The 19,315-nt window shown below is 52.5% G+C and overlaps 2 protein-coding genes across 4 annotated transcripts in view; one reads left to right on the forward strand and one right to left on the reverse strand.

Annotated features, from left to right (window-relative positions):
* The first annotated feature begins 2 nt into the window (after nt 1-2).
* Nucleotides 3-13,624, forward strand: ERGIC3 (ERGIC and golgi 3). 2 transcript variants are annotated; one of them, XM_072800755.1, is made up of 14 exons: nt 3-175; nt 313-383; nt 487-574; nt 788-907; nt 6,276-6,369; nt 7,201-7,366; nt 7,510-7,567; nt 10,515-10,529; nt 11,173-11,204; nt 12,020-12,116; nt 12,194-12,258; nt 12,921-13,057; nt 13,153-13,208; nt 13,411-13,624. In XM_072800755.1, the coding sequence occupies exons 1-14, from the start codon at nt 88-90 to the stop codon at nt 13,488-13,490; spliced, it is 1,167 nt and encodes a 388-aa protein (XP_072656856.1). In that variant the 5' UTR covers nt 3-87; the 3' UTR covers nt 13,491-13,624. The 2 variants fall into 2 exon arrangements, with proteins under 2 accessions (XP_072656856.1, XP_072656858.1); XM_072800757.1 differs by lacking the exon at nt 10,515-10,529 and having other exon boundaries at nt 4-175.
* A 1,619-nt stretch (nt 13,625-15,243) lies between these two features.
* LOC140618386 (fer-1-like protein 4) overlaps nt 15,244-19,315 on the reverse strand; it is a 33,824-nt gene continuing 29,752 nt past the window's right edge. For both annotated transcript variants that reach the window (XM_072800753.1, XM_072800754.1), the window contains 7 exons: nt 18,907-19,067; nt 18,325-18,410; nt 17,074-17,172; nt 16,604-16,845; nt 15,858-16,138; nt 15,668-15,768; nt 15,244-15,572 (listed from right to left, as the gene is read on the reverse strand). In XM_072800753.1, coding sequence (XP_072656854.1) covers nt 15,380-15,572; nt 15,668-15,768; nt 15,858-16,138; nt 16,604-16,845; nt 17,074-17,172; nt 18,325-18,410; nt 18,907-19,067 — 1,163 coding nt within the window. In that variant the 3' untranslated portion in view covers nt 15,244-15,379. The remainder of the gene's footprint in view (nt 15,573-15,667; nt 15,769-15,857; nt 16,139-16,603; nt 16,846-17,073; nt 17,173-18,324; nt 18,411-18,906; nt 19,068-19,315) is intronic.

Genomic DNA, 19,315 nt, shown 5'->3' on the forward strand with positions numbered 1-19,315 from the left:
CGGGCGGGGGGCGTGGCTCCAGCTCCGGGCCGGAAGCAGGAGGCTGCAGGGGCGGGCCGGCTGGCGTCCCCTTTCCGGCTGGTCCCCATGGAGGCGCTGGGGAAGCTCAAGCAGTTCGATGCCTACCCCAAGACTCTGGAGGACTTCCGGGTCAAGACCTGCGGGGGCGCCACGGGTAGGCCGCGGCGGGGCCGGGGTCGCGGGGACAGAGGTGTCCGAGAGGCTGGCCGGGACTCCCGGCCCCAGTTCGGCCTATGGGGGGCTCGAGAGAGTGAGCAGAGGCCCTTCTGACCCTCGCTCCCTTCCCTGCAGTGACCATTGTCAGTGGCCTTCTCATGCTGCTACTGTTTCTGTCCGAGCTGCAGTATTACCTCACCACTGAGGTAAGGGGCGGGGCTAGTGCGTGGGCGGGGCTTGGCATTTTAGGGAGGAGAGTAGGGAAGGAGAAGCATGGGGCCAAGTTGTACTGAAGTAGTGCTGCTCCAGGTGCATCCTGAACTCTACGTGGACAAGTCACGGGGAGATAAACTGAAAATCAACATCGACGTGTTTTTTCCGCACATGCCCTGTGCCTGTGAGTACCCACCAGGGGTGGGAGTTGCAAGTCCTCAGGTGGGCTTCCAGCTGCACAGCTCCAGCTTGGGTTCTGGACCCGACCCCTGGACAACCTCCTTCCCCTAATCCATTGGTGCCCCAAGACAGTCCCAGCATCCCCTTACCCTCCAAAACCCAGATTCCCCCCTTGCCCCAAGGTTCCCAGTACCTTACCCTGACTTCCTGCTTCCAGATCTGAGCATCGATGCCATGGATGTGGCTGGGGAACAGCAGCTGGATGTGGAACACAACCTGTTTAAGCAACGGCTAGATAAGGATGGCATCCCCGTGAGCTCAGAGGCCGAGCGTCATGGTAACTGTGGGGAGGAGGCCAGATCTTAGATCTCGGAGCTGGTCATGTCCAAGCCCTTCCTTCTGGGATGTGGCCGACCAACTGACAAATGAAGCGGCTAAGACCCAGAAAGTCAAGTGGCTTGCTTAGGGTACCCCAGTTATTAAGAATCAGAGTGGCCTGAAATCCAAGCTTCTGGCCTCTGTATATTGAGTAGAGTACTCTAGTTGGCTATCATCTTCAGCAGTCTCCAGTCCCTACCCATCACAGTTGAGTAACAGAAGGTTGAGGTTGGGTCTTATGTGCTCTTGCCTTGGCAGAACTCATCTAGATGGACCCACATTTCTCTGGGTGTTTGCTTCCCCATCCGTTAGCTGAATTCAGTCCTCAATGCTCTTCCCCTTTGGAATGCAGGATGCCTTCAGGTTAAATTTACATTCTTGAGTTAGATTGCCTGAATTCAGATGTAATTTTGTCTCTTACAGTCTATGGCCTCAGCTGTAAAGTGGTGATAAACCATACTACCCACCACATTGAATTACCAGATCAAATGAAGTCATATATGTATGATGCCTGGTATAGAGTGGCTCTTTACCCTAGGTTCCTTTCCTGCTTCTAGGTGGCCGCACAACACCTATATTAACTCAGCTTCCCACCATAGCAAAACCCTCTTCAAAGCTATGATATCTCATACCTTAGGGATTGCTGTTTTGTGAGCTTTATCAGTTGTTTATTCACAGATATATTTTGAACACCAGTAAAACCAGAAAATTTGCTGTAGGATTGGATATTGTGCATAAGAGAGCAGAGTCAAGGTTGATTCCAAGGTTTTTGGCCTGAACAAATGATTGACTTGCATGACCAGAGAAGAAAAAGACAATTTGTTGTATTATATATCTGCTACTGTGTAACAAATTACCCTCAAAATTAGTGGCTTAATAGGACAAACATTTGTTTTTTCAGTTTCTGTGGATTAGGAATTCAAAAGTGATATGGTTGGATGGTTCTGGCTTAGGGTCTCTCATGAGATTGCAATCAAGCTGTTGGAGCTACAGTCATCTTGCAGGCTTGACTAAGGCTGGAGGATCTGCTTCTAAGGGAGCTCATGCATAAGGCTATTGGCAAGATGCCTCAGTGCCTTCACCGCATGCACCTCTAGGAAGAGCTACTTGCATGTCCTCACAACATGGCATCTGGCTTCTACTTTTGTATGTGATCTGGGAGAGCACAAAGTAGAAATCACAGCTTCTTTTGTGACCTTAGAACACCTTTGGACACCATCATTTCTGCAATACACAAATGGTTACACAGATCAGCCCTATTCATTATGGGAGGTAGGGCTACATAAGGATGTGAATACCAGGAGGTGGTGGTCACTGGGGACTTCTTGGGAACTGGTCCCACAGGGAAGGACGAGAATTTGGGGGTAGATTTCATGTTTGAGGCATATTAAGTTAGGGATGCCCATTTTATACCCTTATGATGTTAAGGAGGCAGTTAGATATACCAGTCTAGACGTTAGAGAAAGGCTGGAGAAATAAATATAGGAGTTATCAGCATGCAGATGGTATTTAAAGCCATTGGACTAAAAGAGAAAACATAGGGAGTAAATGTAAGTAGAGGAGAGGTCTAGAGACTGTACCCTGAGCTCCTCCAATATTTAGAAGTCAGGAAATGAGGATCCAGGAAGGAAGATTAAGAGCCATTAAGGTAGAAGAGAACCAAGAGATGTTGCAAAAGCCAAGTGGAGGAAGAGTTTCGAGAAGAGAGGGTAAGCAACTGTCAAAAACCACTGATAGTCCAGTAAAAGGAGTAAGAGTTGACCATTGTGATTGGCAACATGGAGGCCAGTGGAGACTTTAAAAAGAATAGTTTTGATACTGTTAAGGATGAAAATCTGATCAAAGAACAGAAAAGGAAATAGAGACATTGAGGAAAAACAACGCTTTCAGGAGTTTTGCCATAAGAGAGAGCAGAGAAAGTGTGGGGGGTGGCAGAGAATGCAGGTGGCATAGTGGATTTGGTGGGGAGATGAAATGGGTTCTCTTGCTTCTCTGTTCTTCATGGAAATTGAGAGCAAGATCATTAGCTAAGAATGAAGAAAGGGAAAGGGATTTTGGAAGCCTAAGATGAGAGGAAAAGATACAAATTAGTCATCCCAGAGAATGGGCAAGTGAGCTGATTAGCGAAATCAAGTAAGATTGCCAGGCAGTCTTAAGGGAGGCACAGGCAAGTAGGCACAGAATTGAATTTAACTAGGGCTTGGGTTTTGCTAGGGTTGTACAACACAGAGAGAGGAACAGATGGGTTCTGGTTATGTGCAAGAGAAGAATTAGAGTAGTGGACCATGGAATTTATTATCCAGCTTTGTCAAGATATAATTGAAATATAACATTGTGAGGGCACCTGGCTGGCTCAGTTGGTTAAGTGTCCTACTCTTGATCTCAGCTCAGGTCTTGATCTCAGGGTCATGGGTTCAGGCCCCATTGGAGCCTACTTAAAAAAAGAAAAAAACGTAACACTGTAAATTTAAAGTGTACCATGTGATGATCCGATTACATATATATTATGAAATGATTACCACAATATGGTTAGCCGACGCATCCATCACTTCACATAGTTAACCTTTTTTTTGTGTGTGGTGAGAACATTTAAGATTTATTCTCTTAGCAACTTTCAAGTATACAATAAAGTATCGTTAACTATAGTCACCATCCTGTACATTGCATCCTAGAATTTATTTCATCTTATAACTGGAAGTTTGTACACTTTGACCAACATATCCCAGCCCCTACCTCCCAGCCCCTGGCAACTACCATTCTATTCTCGGTTTCTATGAATTAGGCTTTTTTAGAATCCACGTATAAGTGACAGCATAAAGTTGTCTTTTTCTGTTTTATTTCACTTAGCGTATGTCCTCAAGGTTTATCCATGTTGTTGCAAATAACAGGATTTCCTTCTTTTTAATGGCTGAATGATACTCCATTATGTGTGTATACACATTTTCTTTATCTGTTCATCTGCTGATGGACACTTAGATTGTTTCCATGTCTTGGGTGTTGTAAATAATGCTGCAAAGAACATGGGACTGCAGATACCTATGTGAGATAGGATTTTTTTTGGGGGGGGGGGGGTGGGAGATACATACCCAGAAGTGAGATTGCTAGAACATATGGTAGTTCTCTTTTTAATTTTTCAAGGAACTTCTGTACTGTTTTCCATAGTGGCTGCACCAATTTACATTCCTACCAACAGTGCACAAGGGTTCCCATTTCTCCACATCTTTGTCAATACTAGTTATATCTTTTGTTTTTTGTTTTTTTTTTAAGTAGGCTCCATACCTAATGTGGGGCTCAAATTTACAATCCCAAGATCAAGAATCACATTTTCTACTGAATGAGCCAGCCAGGCACCCTAATACTAATTATTTCTTTTTTTTTTTTAAGTTAAAAAAATTTATTTTTGAAGATTTATTTATTTATTCATGAGAGACACGCAGAGGGAGAAGCAGGCTCCCTGCAGGGAGCCCAGTGTGGGACTGGATCCTGGATCCTGGGATCACGCCCTGAGCCGAAGGCAGACGTTCAATACTGAGCCACCCAGGCGTCCCTTACTTCTTGTTTTTTTTTTATAAATTAATTAATTAATTAATTAATTATTATTATTATTTTTAATATATTTTTTAAAATATTTTATTTATGTATTCATAGAGACACAGAGAGAGAGAGAGGCAAAGACACAGGCAGAGGGAGAAGCAGGCTCCATGCAGAGAGCCTGACGTGGGACTCGATCCAGGGTCTCCAGGATCACACCCTGGGCTGCAGGCGGCGCTAAACCGCTGCGCCACCGGGGCTGCCCTATTTATTTATTATAATAGCCATTCTAACGGGGTGGTATCTTATGGTTTTGATTTGCATTTCTCTGATGATTAATGATGTAGAGCTCCTTTCCATTCATCTGTTGGCCATTTGTATATGTTCTTTTGAAAAATGACTATTCAGGTCCTTTGCCCGTTTTAAATTAGGTTGCTTGCATGTTTGTTTGTTTTGCTATTGAGCTGTAGGAGTTCCTTATATATTTTGGATGTTAACCCCTTATCAGATATATCATTTGTGAATATTTTCTTGTATTCCATTGGTTGCCTTGTCATTTTGTTAACTGTTTCTTTTGATGTGCAGAACCTTTTCATTTTGATGTAGTTCCATTTGTTTATTTTTGCTTTTGTTATCTGTACTTTTGGTGTCATAACCAAAAAATTATTGCCAAGACCAATGTCAAGGAGCTCTTTTCCTTATTTTCTTTTAGGAGTTTTACAGTATCAAGTCTTACATTTAAGTCTTTAATCATTTCAAGTTAATTTTTGTGAGTTGTGTAAGATAGGGGTCCGTTTTCATTTTTTGCATATGAATATCCAGTTTTCCTAGCAGCATCTATTGAAGAGAGATAGTCCATTCCCCATTTGGACCATGGAATTTAAATAAGGAGGGAATTGAGGGCATGCGGGTGTGATAGTGTCACTGTTGTCAAAGAATTGGTTTCTGGGTACTGGAGATAGTGAGCTGGGAAAATAAGGGTAAGTAGTTGGAGATTGGGATCCTTGAAATTGAATTGTAGAAGGTTTGCAGTCATTGGAAATAACAAGGTCTAGCTGTGTGTGTGTGGAAATGAAGGGGGATGATAATGAGATGACAAGATACAATGACGGTTGGAAGTCAGGAGGTCAGGGTATTGAATATTGAAATCTGCAGTGAGGATGTAGTTACTGGCAGGGGGTTGGTGTGGAGAGGTCTGAGGAGCACCACCAAGAGGTAGCTAAAGGCATACGCTTCGGAACTGGGTCTGAAATCTGCCACTTATTGTGTCACAAAGCCACTTCTTGTCTCTGAGCCTCTGTACCTTTGCAAGTATAATGCAGATGATAATCCCCAGCTTCATAGGGTCTGCGTCTGGGTGAAAGGAGACATTCTGTGCACAGCAACCTATAGTCAGCTAACATTTAGCATTTGCTGTTACTGTTTCATGACTAGTACTTATTTAAGGAAATAATATATGTGTGGAAGTGCTTAGTGAATGACACATAGTGTGCACCATATAAATATTAGCTATTTTTTTTTAAGATTTTATTTTTTTGAAAGCGAAGTGAGGGGGAGGAGCAAGGGAGAGGGAGAAACAGACTCCCCTCTGAGCAGGAAGCCTGACACAGGGCTTAATCCCAGGAGCCAAAAGCAGTTGCTTAACCAACTGAGCCACCTAGATGCCCCAATATTAGCTATTACTATGGCTTTTATTATTCCCAAGCCACAGGCCAAAGGGCCTGTGCAGGGATCAGGGGTGCGGATTTCACTCTTTCTGCTCCGAGCTGATGCCCCTACCTCTGCCCTCCCCTTAGAGCTCGGGAAAGTCGAGGTAAAGGTGTTTGACCCTGACTCCTTGAACCCTGATCGCTGTGAGAGCTGCTACGGTGCTGAGACAGAAGACATCAAGTGAGCCAGACCCTGGGGGGCCGGGTTGGGGGTGCTGTGTGTCAACCATCCTCAGCCTGTGTCAGACTACAGCTGGGGAAGAAGTTGGACCAAGTGCTTAACAGGGATGGGGTGCGCACCTCAGTCACTGATCCTCGTGCAAATAGCTGGGGCTCTGTGGCCAGGCCCTGCATGAGGCCACAGCAGGGAATGAGGCTGAAGTCCCCACTCTGGTTCACAGGTGGTCTCTAGAGTCCAGATGCCTGGGTTCCACCCTTGTGTCCTTGGGCAAAGCCACATAATTAACCTCTCTCGTGAAGGGGGATGATGATAACACCCATGACAGTCACATCAGGATGAGCCGTGTAGTGTATGTAAAGCCCTGAGCTTGAAGGCCCAGCCCAGGTAATTCAGCCCTTGATATATGGCCACTGCTGTTATGTTCCTCGGGCCCTGGTCCCTGAGAGGCAGGTCTAGGGTAGGGCCTGGGAATATGTATTTAATATTTTTTTGCATTGTGGTAAAGTATATGTGACTTCTAAGACTTACCATTTTGACTATTTTCACTTGTACAATTCAGTGGCATTAACTACATTTAACTGTTGTGGAACCATCACGTGCTATGTCCTAAAACTTTTCATCATGACAAACGGAACGGGAATGTGTATTTTTAAGAGTCCTGCTCCCTCCAAGGGCACAGAGTTTGAGAACATTTGGTGGTCAGGGACGCAGTTGGTAGAGGCTTCTTCACTAGCGGACAGAACCACTCTATGTCCCAAGGTACCAACTCTGTGTCTGTGCTTCTGTGACGCTCTCACTCCCCACCCCCCACTGCCCCCCACCCTTCCACAGGTGCTGTAACACCTGTGAGGATGTGCGGGAGGCCTATCGCCGTCGGGGCTGGGCCTTCAAGAACCCTGACACTATTGAGCAGTGCCGGCGAGAAGGCTTCAGCCAGAAGATGCAGGAGCAGAAGAATGAAGGCTGCCAAGTATATGGCTTCTTAGAAGTCAACAAGGTACAGGAGGGACTATGGCGGAAGAGGGCCAGCCGAACTATGGATCGGCCTGTTCCACTGTGAGCCCAGGGCCCACTCAGGCCCTCAGGAGAGAGAGGGAAGGGAGGAGACGGCTGGAGAATGAGCAGGAATGTCCCCTACAGGTGGCTGGAAACTTCCACTTTGCTCCCGGGAAGAGCTTCCAGCAGTCTCACGTGCACGGTGAGTAAGCCTCAAACCCTGGGAGCCCAGGCAAGTTTGAGCGCTGCTTCACCTGCCCAGGTTGTGTGTCTTTGGCCTGAAGGAGACCCTCAGCTCGGGGCAGCAGTTATAAGAGCACAGGCTGAGGAACCAGACTGCCTGGGTTCAGTTTCAGACCATACCGGCTGTGTGAAACTTTGAGCAAGTTTCTTAACCTTTTTGAGCTTGTTTCCTACTTTATAAAATGGACAGGCAAGTCCTTCTGTCCTGGGGTGCTGGTGTCAATGAAGGACAGCACGAGCTGAAGGGCAGCATAAGCCCAGCTGTGGAGGGCGTTTGTTCCAAAGGTAGCCCCCAATATCAGGTGAGCTGTGTGGAAGGCCTTGGGGTCAGCAGAGCTGGATTGGAGTGCAGGTTCACCCACTTCCTGAGAGTTATATCAGATTTGGGGGCCATTGAGCCCTACTCGGTTTCTTCTCCTATAAAATGGGGCTGAAGATACTAGTACCTCCCTCACACGGTTGTCCACAGGGATGAGCTAATGGAATTTATTTTCATTCATTTGTATATTCGCTAGATATTTAGCAGTCACTGTGTGCCCCCTTGTAGCCTGGGTGCTAACAATACAGCTCTGAACAAAACAGTCCTGGTCCTCAACATTCTAGTAAAGAAACAGACTGAAAACAAGTGTGTGAAATATATGGACTCTCAGGTGCTATTAAGTACTATGAACCAAAGGAAGGCAGGGTAAAGAGGACGGAGGCGAGGGGCTCTAGGGGATGGTAGGAGTGTGCTGTCATGTATCCAAATCTCTGAGCTGGGAACTGGCTTGGCAAGTTGGAGGCACAGAAAGAAGGGGGGGCGGTGGTGCACAGCAAGCTGGTGCTGGTGCTCAGTGATGAGGTGAGCCAGCTAACAGGGCCACATCCCTGTGCTCTGAAGGGCACCCCAGGGCCAAGAACTTTTAGCCTCCATGAGACGCGGAGCCATCCTAGGGCTCTGAGGATGTGCTACATGAGGGGACCTGACTGCAGAGGTAGGCTGCTCTCTTGTCTGGATGAGGTTGCCCTGGAGGTGAGGGTAGGTGGAGAGGAAGAGCTCCAAGGACTGAGCAGTGTGCCTCCAGGTCAGAGGATGCAGGCGGGCATGGGGAGGGAGCAGCCGCTGAGACCCGTAGGAGCGCTGGTCAGATGAGAATGCCAGCCAAGAGGTGGTGTCCTGAAAGCCCTCAGATGGAGGTGTTTCCAAACCCAGATCAGATGCTTCTGGACGACAAGTAAGAGTTGCCCACTCGGTGTGTGACAGGACAGTGGTCATTGTGACCTTGGCAGCAGTTTTCATGGAGTGATAGGGAGCACCTGCTATGTGGCTCAGGAGGGACAGGTTGTGGAGTTGGAGTGGGTGAGTAAGCACCTTTCTTCTGTGGAGTTCGCTCCAAAAGGAGGAGAGTGGGCTGGAGCTGGATGGAAATGTTGGGCTTGAGGGAGATGTGTGAGGTCACCGTAGATTAAATGCTATGGAAGTAGTCTACTACGTAGAAAGCCAGAGTCATGCTCCAAGTGGGAGGGACAGTCGCTGGAGTGAAACCCTTGAGAAGGAAAAAGAAGACAAAATGGAGTGCTGTAAAAGCGTAGAAAGCCCAAACCTGGTGACAGGAGGAAAGGCAAATGAAGTTGGGACAGGCAGGATGCCTGGTGATGAGGAGATTGTGGGGAAGGGTGATGGGGTTGTGAGGAGAAAGTTGTGGCCAGAGGGTAGAGCCACCAAGGAGAAGTGCTTCTGTGTGGATCTCTTTAAGTGATGAAAATGAGAAAGGAGAGTTGGTATAGTTTGCCACGAGCTGCAAAGCTGGAGATTTGGGGGGCAGCTCGAGGGACAGTGATCTGGAAGTGATATTAAGGAGCAAGGCCTCGCTTCAGGCCATGGAGGAGGGTAAGTGTGGGGAAGAATTTGTCACCCCTGAGGAGGCTGCCGGGAAAAGGATCTTTCCCTGAGAAGAGGGCCAGGCTGCAGTTGGGGTGACAAGGTGAGTGTAAGGAGTAGAGGTTGAAAATATAGGGGTTTTCATGTGAGATGTGGGGCCCATGGGAGGGCTGAGAGTCGGGATGGTGTTAGGGGACCTGCAGAGCCAGTGTGACAGCAGTCTAGGGGTGAGAGATGAGCGGCAGTCCTGAGCTGCCCAGGGGCTGTAGTGAGCAGGAGTAATAGGAGAGCCCTGCTGGTGTGGAAGGCAGTGTGTGGGGTGAGGCAGAGTGTGGGTCAGGGATGGGAGGTGGGCCTGGAGGGGGTCGAGAAGGGTGGTCTCACAGGGACTGTGGGAAGATGGTCACTGTGGAGCTGTTGGCATGGGGCCTGGAGGCACTCGGGAGGAGGCAGTGGGCTGGCAGGCCCCAGCAGCCTCTCCGCTCCCCCACCTGGGCTGCTGACAGAGTCAGGGAGCCCAGGGCAAGGGGTGGTCTGTGTCCTGGGAGGATGTTTAAAAGACAAAGCTCTGATTGCCTGAGGCCAGATAATCTGGCTAGATTGAAGGTTTGGAAGCTAGATCCTGACATCCTTGTTGCTTGGAGGAGGAGGCAGGAATTATAAAGTTCACCAAGTACTTTTCCGTCTTAGATCCTACCTGGTCCTCAGGACAGCCCTTTGTAGAGATCGCTGAAGCCCAGAGAGGGCAAGTGGCTTGCCCAAGGTAACACAGCTAGGAAAGTGGCTTATTGGCTCTAAGTCTTTTATTCTTCTCAGGCCACCATACTTCTGCCCTCAAGAGCCCCTGCATTCACTGGCTAGGGAAGAGTTCTCCTGGGGATGGGACCAGGAGGAGGCTTGTTGGCTGGTTCCACACCCTGCTGCCGAGGCAGGAATACTCCAGGCTTCCTTTCTACCATGTCTCTTACTCCATAGTTCTCATTGTGAAGCTCTCAATCTTTTTTCTCTTCCTCCCCTCTCTCTCCTTCCCTACCTCATGCTGCAGTACATGCTGTGGAGAGTAAGTGGCCCTGCCCCGCCAGGGAGGCCAAGCCCCGGCTTCTGGGGCACCCTACCCTCCCAGGATGGGGGGAGGTTTGGACGGGCCTGGGATTGGGGTCTTACTTTTCAGGTAGGGTTCCTTGAAGCAGAAATGATCAGGACCAGAGGACAGGAAGCACTTGTTCTAGAATAGACGGTACAGGGTACCCATGGCATTTCCTTTGAGGGCTCTGAGGGTAGGGGCCAAGGGGCCAGGGAAAGTGCTTGGACAGCATTCTGAGGGCCCACTTCGCCTTGTCAGTGATTGGCCATCAGCTGTGTTTAGTGAGAGACCAGAGTCAGCAGGGTTTGGCTCCTGAGGTACAAGCAGGGACTGGGCGAGAGTGGAAACCTGGGAGATGCCCGTAGAGGGCTCCCTGTATATGTTGGGAAGGAAATGGGGTCTGTGTTCTTAAGGCCCGAGGAGGGCATGGACTCGCACACAGGCCCAAGACAGGCCTGACGGGCTGCCCTTCAGCAGGGCCAGGCTGGGGGGATGAAGGGCCGAAGAGGAGCTGGGCAGTCATACTCAGGGAGGGGTGAGGAGGCCCGAGCGAGGACACTGAGGGAGGCAGGAAGCCAGTCCTGCTCCACCCGGTGACACATTCTCCCTTCTCTCCTAGTCCATGATTTGCAGAGCTTCGGCCTCGACAACGTACGTACCAGCCAGAAGCCGTGCAGGCGGATGGGGTGGGAGTGGTTGCTGCTTCATGTGTCCACGGGGATGACTGGGGAAGGGGGCACAGATAAAAAGATCCCGTATTCTATAAGAGGATCGGTCTGAGGGTCAGGAACTGAGATCTGCACAGGCCAGAGGTGGGGGATGGGGGACAGGAGCGTCCTGGGCAGAGACCCCCTGGCAAAGTCAGGAGAGAGTGGAGCACCTCTCAGACCCCACCCAGGCTGGTGTGGGGGGTGAGGCTGGAGAGGTTGGCGGGGACTCTGGTCAAGCAGTAGTCGGTCTTCCTCCTGAGAGCGATGGAAGCTGTTGGCTTCCAGATGTTGGCCCTTTAACCAGGATCATGATATAATCAGATTTGCAGGTTTTTAAAGATCCCTCTAAGGACTGAGGTTGATAAAGTTTGGAGCAGGACAGGAGTCGGAGCTGGGAAATCTGGGGCGCTTCTAGGCGGGGCTTCCCTGGCCTGAGACTCCCAGGCAAAGTGGGCCCCTGCCATACGGAGTCCGTGCCCAGTCTTTATGTGCCTTGTGTTTGGATGCAGCCGGAGCCTCAAACTGTGGAGGCCCAGAGGCTGTGAACTCTGGGAGAAAGGAGTTCCCGGTGGGGCGTGGGGGTGCCTGTGTTGGTCACATCTCCCAGGCAGGACCTCTTCTTCCTTCCCCCATCTCCCCACACCCCCTCCCCAGAGCCAGGTACCCCTGTCTGGTGCTGCACTACAGAACTTCCGATGGGGTGAGGGCTGTTGGGGCCTTGAGCGCTTGAGGCTCACGTGTCGGTGTTGCTTGCAGATCAACATGACCCACTATATCCGGCACCTGTCATTTGGGGAGGACTACCCAGGCATTGTGAACCCCCTGGACCGTACCAACGTCACCGCACCCCAAGGTACCAGCCTGGAAGGTGGCCCCCAGCTGCCAAAGCCCTGTCCAGCACTCATGCCCAGTGCTCTCTTCTCCCTGCAGCCTCCATGATGTTCCAGTACTTTGTGAAGGTGGTGCCCACGGTGTACATGAAGGTAGATGGAGAGGTGAGTCTGCAGGAGCTTGGGTATCCAAATCCCTCCTGGTGCCAAACACTTGAGTCCTGTCAACCTGGGAAGTGGGGTGCTGCTCTTCTCCCCAGCTGATGGATGACAAGCTGACGTGCAGGGGCAGTAGGTGATGGGACCCCCACAGCCAGAGTGCAGGCCCCGGGAGGCTTGAGAGCACTTGTGCTTTCTACTTGCCCAGATTGCCTCCATCCATGCCTCTGGTGCTCACTGTCCACATGGTCTGCCTGGGCTGGGAGCTCACCCTTCCTGGGTCCCCTCCTTCCCTTTCTACTGTGGCCGGTGGAGCAGCATCTTGGCAGACGGGAAGTCAAGCCTGGCCTTGCCAGGAGTTCGTGGTGTGCGGTCTTGGAGAGTTGCTTCCCATCCCTGAACCCCTGCTGAGAGAACCCTCTGCATGTAGCTGGGATTGGTAAACTGTAAAGAGCTGGTGACCAAGGAGAAGCTGAGATGGTGAGGCTGGCTGAGAGAGTGTCTGGGGGGTCCCTAAGCCTTGAGGTGTTCACTAGCAACCGGGGCCTTGTTTTCCCTCCCACACAGTGCAGGCACCACACATGAGGGGCAGGAACAGGCATAGGGCTGGGGGACTTGGGAGCCAGGTCACAGACTCAGCCCTGGCCCTGACTCCCTTCCTGTCCCAGGTGCTGAGGACAAATCAGTTCTCTGTGACCAGACATGAGAAGGTCGCCAATGGGCTGATGGGTGACCAGGGGCTTCCTGGAGTCTTTGTGCTCTATGAGCTGTCACCCATGATGGTGAAGCTGACAGAGAAGCACAGGTGAGGGCAGGGGTGACGGAGAGGGGCCTGGGGCTTCAGGGAGGAGGGGTACCTGTTAACACCCGCCCCTGGCACCCACCCTGTCCCTCCACCAGGTCCTTCACACACTTCCTGACGGGCGTGTGCGCCATCGTCGGGGGCATGTTCACAGGTCAGAAGCTCTAGGCTGGCTGGGGCTGGGGCTGGGGTGTGGCAGAGAAGATAAAGCCTGGGCTTCCTGCTGGAGTTGTGGCAGAGGGGAAGGAGGGGCACCTCAGCAGCCAAGGGGAGATGCTGGCCTAGCTGGTTAGGTGAGGAGGCTCTGGGGTCCAGCCACGTGTTGGGTGAGTGCCAGCCTCTATCTCTCTCCCCAGTGGCTGGACTCATCGATTCGCTCATCTACCACTCAGCTCGAGCCATCCAGAAGAAAATTGATCTCGGGAAGACAACGTAGTTGTCTCCTTCCCCCTCTGTTGTTGCCTTCTCCTGTTTCTCTTTGGCCCTTTGGTCATTTCCCAGCCTCGTCCCCACGCACCCCCACTCCGTCGTTCTGAGCCCAGGTTGATAAATCTATTAATTGTGATAGTACTCACTGGTCTCCGTGTGCTTCTTGTATCTGACCAGAGCCTAGAAACAACCCCTCATTCAGCCACTTACTGAAAGCAGTCAGGACTGACAGATCAGGCCAGATGCTCTCTGGGAGCCCCACATAGACATCCCCTGGCTAATAGGGCTTTATTCAAACCTGACGGATGTCTACCCCACAGCCCTGTCCTCAGTCCCTCCTCTGCACTGGTCTTTGGGCCTTTTGGGTCCAGCTCCAGGGCTGAGATGGACCTTTCCCGTATGAGCTTCCTGGAGCCACTATGGCCCTCAGGATCATGAGTGGCTGACCCCAGTGGTACTAGGGCCCTGGGTGCAGGCTGGGGCTTGTCACCTCTTCAGTGAGGGCTAAAGCCGGGGCTTCTCCCTGCTACCCTGGGCTCAGTCTACTGAGAGGGGTCCAGCCAGGTTGGGTTGAGTCTCCTAGGTGGAGGCAGAACTAAAAACTTGGAGAGATGGGAGCAATGGCCACTGTGGAGCCGGGCTGGCATCAGACCCCCAGCTCTGGGTCTCCTCAGGGTTTCCCTTTACAGCCCCGAATACGTGTGCAGAACCAGGCCCAAGACCCCGACCATGCTGCAGCCCAGGGAAGCAAGGATGTTGCCAGCTGGTCAGTTCATTCAGTCCTTTCTCAGGGAGTGTCTGGGTAAGATACTGGAAGCAGGAATAGAAAAGACAGGAAGCAAAGTGGGATGATGAGAGCAACATCTCTAGAGGCAGACCGGCCTGAGATCCGGCTCTGATGTGATCACTCACGAGCTGTGTGGCCTTGGCCAGGTCTCATCTAGAAATTGCAAATCGTATTGCCGCTGTAGTGAGTCTTGTTTTTTTGGTCAGCTGGAAACCATTCCTACTTGTGAACAGTATCCCGAATTTCCCCTGGGCACCTCCCTATCTTCTCACCTTCTGTATTGGGAAGGAGGTTTGATTTCCCACCCTAAGCTCCAGGGAGGCCCCCAGTCAGCATAGCGCATCCCCCTGGCCACAGTGAGCCAGGGCACGCCAGACTGTGTCAGGACTGGGAAAGTTTGCTTCTGGATATGAATGTGGGAAGACATGAGGTTGGTGCCGCTATACTACAGTCCTGAGGGGGCGGATTGTCTACAAATGAGCTGGCCCCCAGAGGACAGCAGAGCTGAGCCCAGAGGCAGAGAACCAGTCCTAGGGACATTGCTTGAATCCCATGACAAGTCGCCAGTTAAACCCTGGGAATTGCAAGCCCCCCAAATCCCTTTCTGCTTAAGCCATTTTGGGTTGGGATTTCTATCACTTGCACCCAGAAGTGTGCTGACAGGGCTGCTGTCAGAGTTGATGAATAAACAAGCTAATGAAGTATGGAAAGTGCTTAGCTGTCACAGGATGGTAGAAGCCATAAGCAAGTTAAGTGAAAGGGACCCAGCCGTTGTCAGGAGTGGGAGCAACAGGTGGGCTGCTCAGAGGGCATGACAGCTTGGTGGCCAGGACTCCGCGGCCCTAAACTCCCTGCCAGGTCCCATTCTTCCAAGTGGCAGCCTCCCATCTCTAGATGACTCCTCAGCCCGGGTCATCCAGGGACAGCTCTGTTTTCTGCCCCCTGTATTACCACGTAGAGCTGAGTTCAGGCATCAGAGGGGAGGCACGGTCAAATTTATTCAAAGAAAGCACTTAACTCTGCTCGTATTGGCGAGAAGGACCCCCTGCCCCCGGAAGCGGGATTTGAGGGGCTGCAGTCACAGGAAGAGCGTCCAGGATCAGTTAGGGTCAGGGCTGGTGGAGAGGGCGGAAGATGACCTGGCTGATCTGGCCAGGCATGGTGTAGAGGACGAGGAGGAGGAAGACCGCGACCAGGGCCAGGAGCAGCAGCAGCACCAGGATGCGCCAGTACCGGCGCCAGATGAAGAAGATGAAGGTCTTCAGGGGGTTCACAAACCAGTTGAAGGAGGTTTTAGGGCGGCTGTGGGGGAAGAGGTGGTGTCAGAATGACGAGGAAGCCCCCCATCTGCCCCACCTCCCTCTCAGGCTCTACCGGCCTCCGCGCTGCCCCCTCACTTGGGCTTCTCCAAGGGCTCGGGCTCCTTCCGCCCCTTCCCCACTGGCCGCTTCTCAGCTTCCTCCACGGTCAGCAGCTCAAACTCTGCCTCCACCTTCCCCTAGAGAAAGGGGGAACAGAGGCCCAGCTCTCAGGTGGGCTCAGGCCCAGCCCCCAGCACCGCTTGCCCTGCACCTGCCCTGCCCCCACCGTGAGGATGTGGACGTTGCCTCCAGGGTCTGTGAACGCCAAGTCTTCTGGCCGGCCCCTCCTCTTCCTCTGCCTCCTCTTGCCAGCCTGAGCCTCCCGCTGCTCCCGCTCCTCGTGCTGCTCGGGCTCCCGCAGCTTCACTACAGGCCACCAGCCCCGCAGGCGGCGGCAGCGAAAGAGGTTGCACCTGGGCCTGGCCCCATCACAGGCCAGCCGCACAGAGCAGAGCTCAGGGCCCCGCGCACCCCGCACCATGTCTGGCAGCTGCAGCTCCAGGGATCCTGCAAGTCCAGAGCTCTCCCGGTTAGGCAAGAGATCAGTGTGTGTCTGGGCCCTGGGAGGGTGGGGGGTTCGCGGGATGGCAGCACATCAGGACTGTGCTGGGGCATGAGAAGCCAGCCTATGGCGGTCAGGCCATAGCTGCGGGCCACACACGGCACAGCCCGCACGTGGGCAGGTTATCACACCCTGGCGGAGCAGGGCCAAGGATGGGACCGTGTATCATCATCCAAAGTGACCTGAGCTTGGATCACATCAGAAGCTTGAGTTGGGGACTCTGGATGGGAATGGGCGTCATTGTACTCAGGGATAAGTTCAGGAATGAGGCCAGAGAGCAAAGATTAGTGATGCAGGGTCTGAAACCCAGGATTCAGGGCTGGGCCAGAGCAGGAAACCAAAGGCCAGGGGGAGAGGGGCAATGAGGGCAGAAACGGGCCGGGCGGGGTAGGAGGGAGGTGAGGCAGTACCAAGGAAGTCGTTGGCAGAGATGCGGTCATAGTCCCAGACCTGCAGGACCAGCACAGCTGGCTGCCGGAACTCGGCCTCCTCCAGGGCGAAGGGTCCAGGCCGGCGCTGAACGCTCACCTCCCGCTCCGTGGGCAGGTAGTCGAAGCGGAACACAAAGCGCCAGTTGAAATTTCCCTCCCCAGTCAGAGAGTTGAAGTGAACGTCTGTCTCCTGCTTATCATGCTCCAGCCCCTTCACCCAGCTGCAGCCAGGGGAGAGGTGCAGGCGGAGGGGTGGGCCTCGGCACGGGAGCCAAACCCAGAACCCAGCTCTCACCCATCTAGCCCCCCGACCACTGGGCTGGGCCCTTTCCCACCTGGCACCAGCGTGGGCCTAGAGGACAAGGCTCTGGCTTGGCCCAAAGCCCGAGCCCCTGACTGCAATTGCACCTTAAGACACAGCCGTTTGCTGGCCCGGCCAACAGGCTCACCTCCTCACATAGATGTCGCTGGACATCTCTCCAGTGAGTGGGTTCACATCATCCAAAACGACATCCTCTGTGTTCCAGATGATGACTCTGAGCTCATAGCTGGGGAATGTATTGGAAGAGAGTATTCAGACTCTTGAGAGGGTCCTGAGAGGGGCTGCAGGAAGGACCTAGGCCACGGCCTTGAAATTCACCAAGTGCCTCTATGTGCCCAGCTGGGTGATCAGGGCGGCTGGGTATGTAAAGGGACAGCTCTGGCATCACTGATCACCCCCACCAACCAGAAGGCACCAGGAATGGTCTACTGACCAAAAGTGGGCCAACAAGTTTCTCCCATAAATTTGGAATCAGGATCCTGAAAGGTTGGGTAACATCAGATACAAAGTTGGTTGGAGCCACCACAAGCCAGGATGCCATGCAGACTGAAGTTGTAGGGTACAGAACAGAGGAAGCCAGTCTGCAGCAACAAATGGGAGAGGGAGAGAGACAAAGTGGAAATAAGAGTGTGCAGTCCCTGAGGGGCAGGACGGGCTCCAGCTTTCCTGATCCTACCCCAGTAGCCCTGTCCTTGGCTGTCACAGGTTTTCCTGGCTAGCTGTTGTTTTCTCTTGCCCAGCATCCATTTCCCTCCATTTGTTGACAGCACCACGATTCTCTGTTGCTGAGCCCTCCACCCTCACCCCCACGCTGTCAATCTGGGAGATTCCTCTGGAGCCAGGTAGAGGCGGGTATATCACCTAGGACATCACCCAGGACTACCCATCAGCGTATTACAGCGCCCTGGCCACAAGGATTGGTTAAGGCTCAGCGTTTGATGCAAGCTGATCCAATGAGGGTCCCGAGACTTTTGCTCTTACTGGTGAAGAAGTGTTTATTTTTCTGCTCAAGTAGTCGAGTTGGTAAGGTGGAAGCCTGCCACTGTTAGCAGCCCCCTGGTCCCCAGACTGCAAACGTCCCTGAGAGTAACACCAAGGAAAGCAGAGCCCAGAGATAGAAAGTGACAGACTGCTGACATCTGAGGTGCATAACCCTCCACGGAACTCCACTCAGACTAGCTCAAGTCCGAAGGGCATTTGCTGGTATTTAAACTCTTTTGGTTGTAAGTGCCAGACACTCTACTCACAAGGGTTTATGAGAAGAAAGCGAATTTAATGGCTCACCTAACTGAAAAGCCTGAGGCAGCAGCCTCTGCCTGCTTCACTGGAGCCACCCCCCCACCCCGCCCCCCGTCTGGGGAGGAGGGTCAGAACTCACCTGATTGGCTGCCGAGGCTTGATGTCAACTGGGGGTGGGGTAGGCACATCGCGGGGGAAGATGTCAATCCACATGTGGAGGGATCCCTGGGAATATAGGACCAGGCTGAAGGGTCCTACTGGGACACACCTGTGATAGCCCTGTGGCCAGAGGCGGTGACTTGGCGGTGGCGGGGGGTCTAGGGGGCAGAGCTGGGGCCAGAATAGCATAGTCAGGCAGGTCCTGGGGGATGAGGGTGAAGGTAGAGTCTGAAGCGGGGGTTCCAGTGCTGAGGTTAGGTTAAGGATAAGGCCCTGAGTGGGAGGTTGAGATCAAAAGTAAGATCTGGTGTTCCCAAGGTCCAGATCCTAGGGACCTGGGGTTGAGGTCAGATTGGGTCTCCAGGTCTGAGCCTTGGTGGCCCAGGGGTGGGGATCCAGCAGGAACAAAATCACAGGTGGAGGTATGGAATCCAGAATCAGAAGTGGCAGGGTAGTAACCAGGTAGGTAGAGGTCTTGGGGGAGGGGCACCCTGAGGGCCCAGGGTCCAGGAGCAGGTGGGAGTCCTGGGGTTCTGGGGTTGGGTGCTGAGCCCTCCCTCACCTGCAGCAGCCCTGGGCTGCGGGGATGGTAGAGGGGCCGAGTTTCCACGTGCTCAGGCACCAGCTGGATCCCAAGCTCTGGCATCTCTTGCCAGTGCCGCAGCACCAGCAATGCCTGTGCCTCCTCGGGGACGTCACTTGTCACCTTGGGGGCCCCCCTACCTGAAACAAGAGGGGTACGAGCTTGGGTTCTGCACATTTCCCAACTCTCCTGCCTTCCTCCCTCACCCCACAACAGAAGTGCAAAGCCGAGGCAGCTACTGTTTTGGACAAAGCCCATGGGCTGGAAGGGCAAGTCCACAAGGCACAGAACGTGGGGAGATGTTTCTCTGACAACCTTTGCCGGTGAAAAGCCAGCAGTCGAGGGACAGTGGGATTGAAGGGGCCATGGCTTTGCACAGACTGTTTAG

The sequence above is a fragment of the Canis lupus genome, chromosome 26 (genome assembly GCF_048164855.1).
Source record: "Canis lupus baileyi chromosome 26, mCanLup2.hap1, whole genome shotgun sequence".
NCBI lineage: Eukaryota > Metazoa > Chordata > Mammalia > Carnivora > Canidae > Canis > Canis lupus.

Coding starts and splice junctions, on each gene's coding strand:
- ERGIC3 (XM_072800755.1), top strand. CDS start 88: ATGGAGGCGCTGGGGAAGCTCAAGCAGTTCGATGCCTACCCCAAGACT. Junction 176..312: donor GACCTGCGGGGGCGCCACGG/GTAGGCCGCGGC, acceptor CCTTCCCTGCAG/TGACCATTGTCAGTGGCCTT. Junction 908..6,275: donor CTCAGAGGCCGAGCGTCATG/GTAACTGTGGGG, acceptor CCCTCCCCTTAG/AGCTCGGGAAAGTCGAGGTA.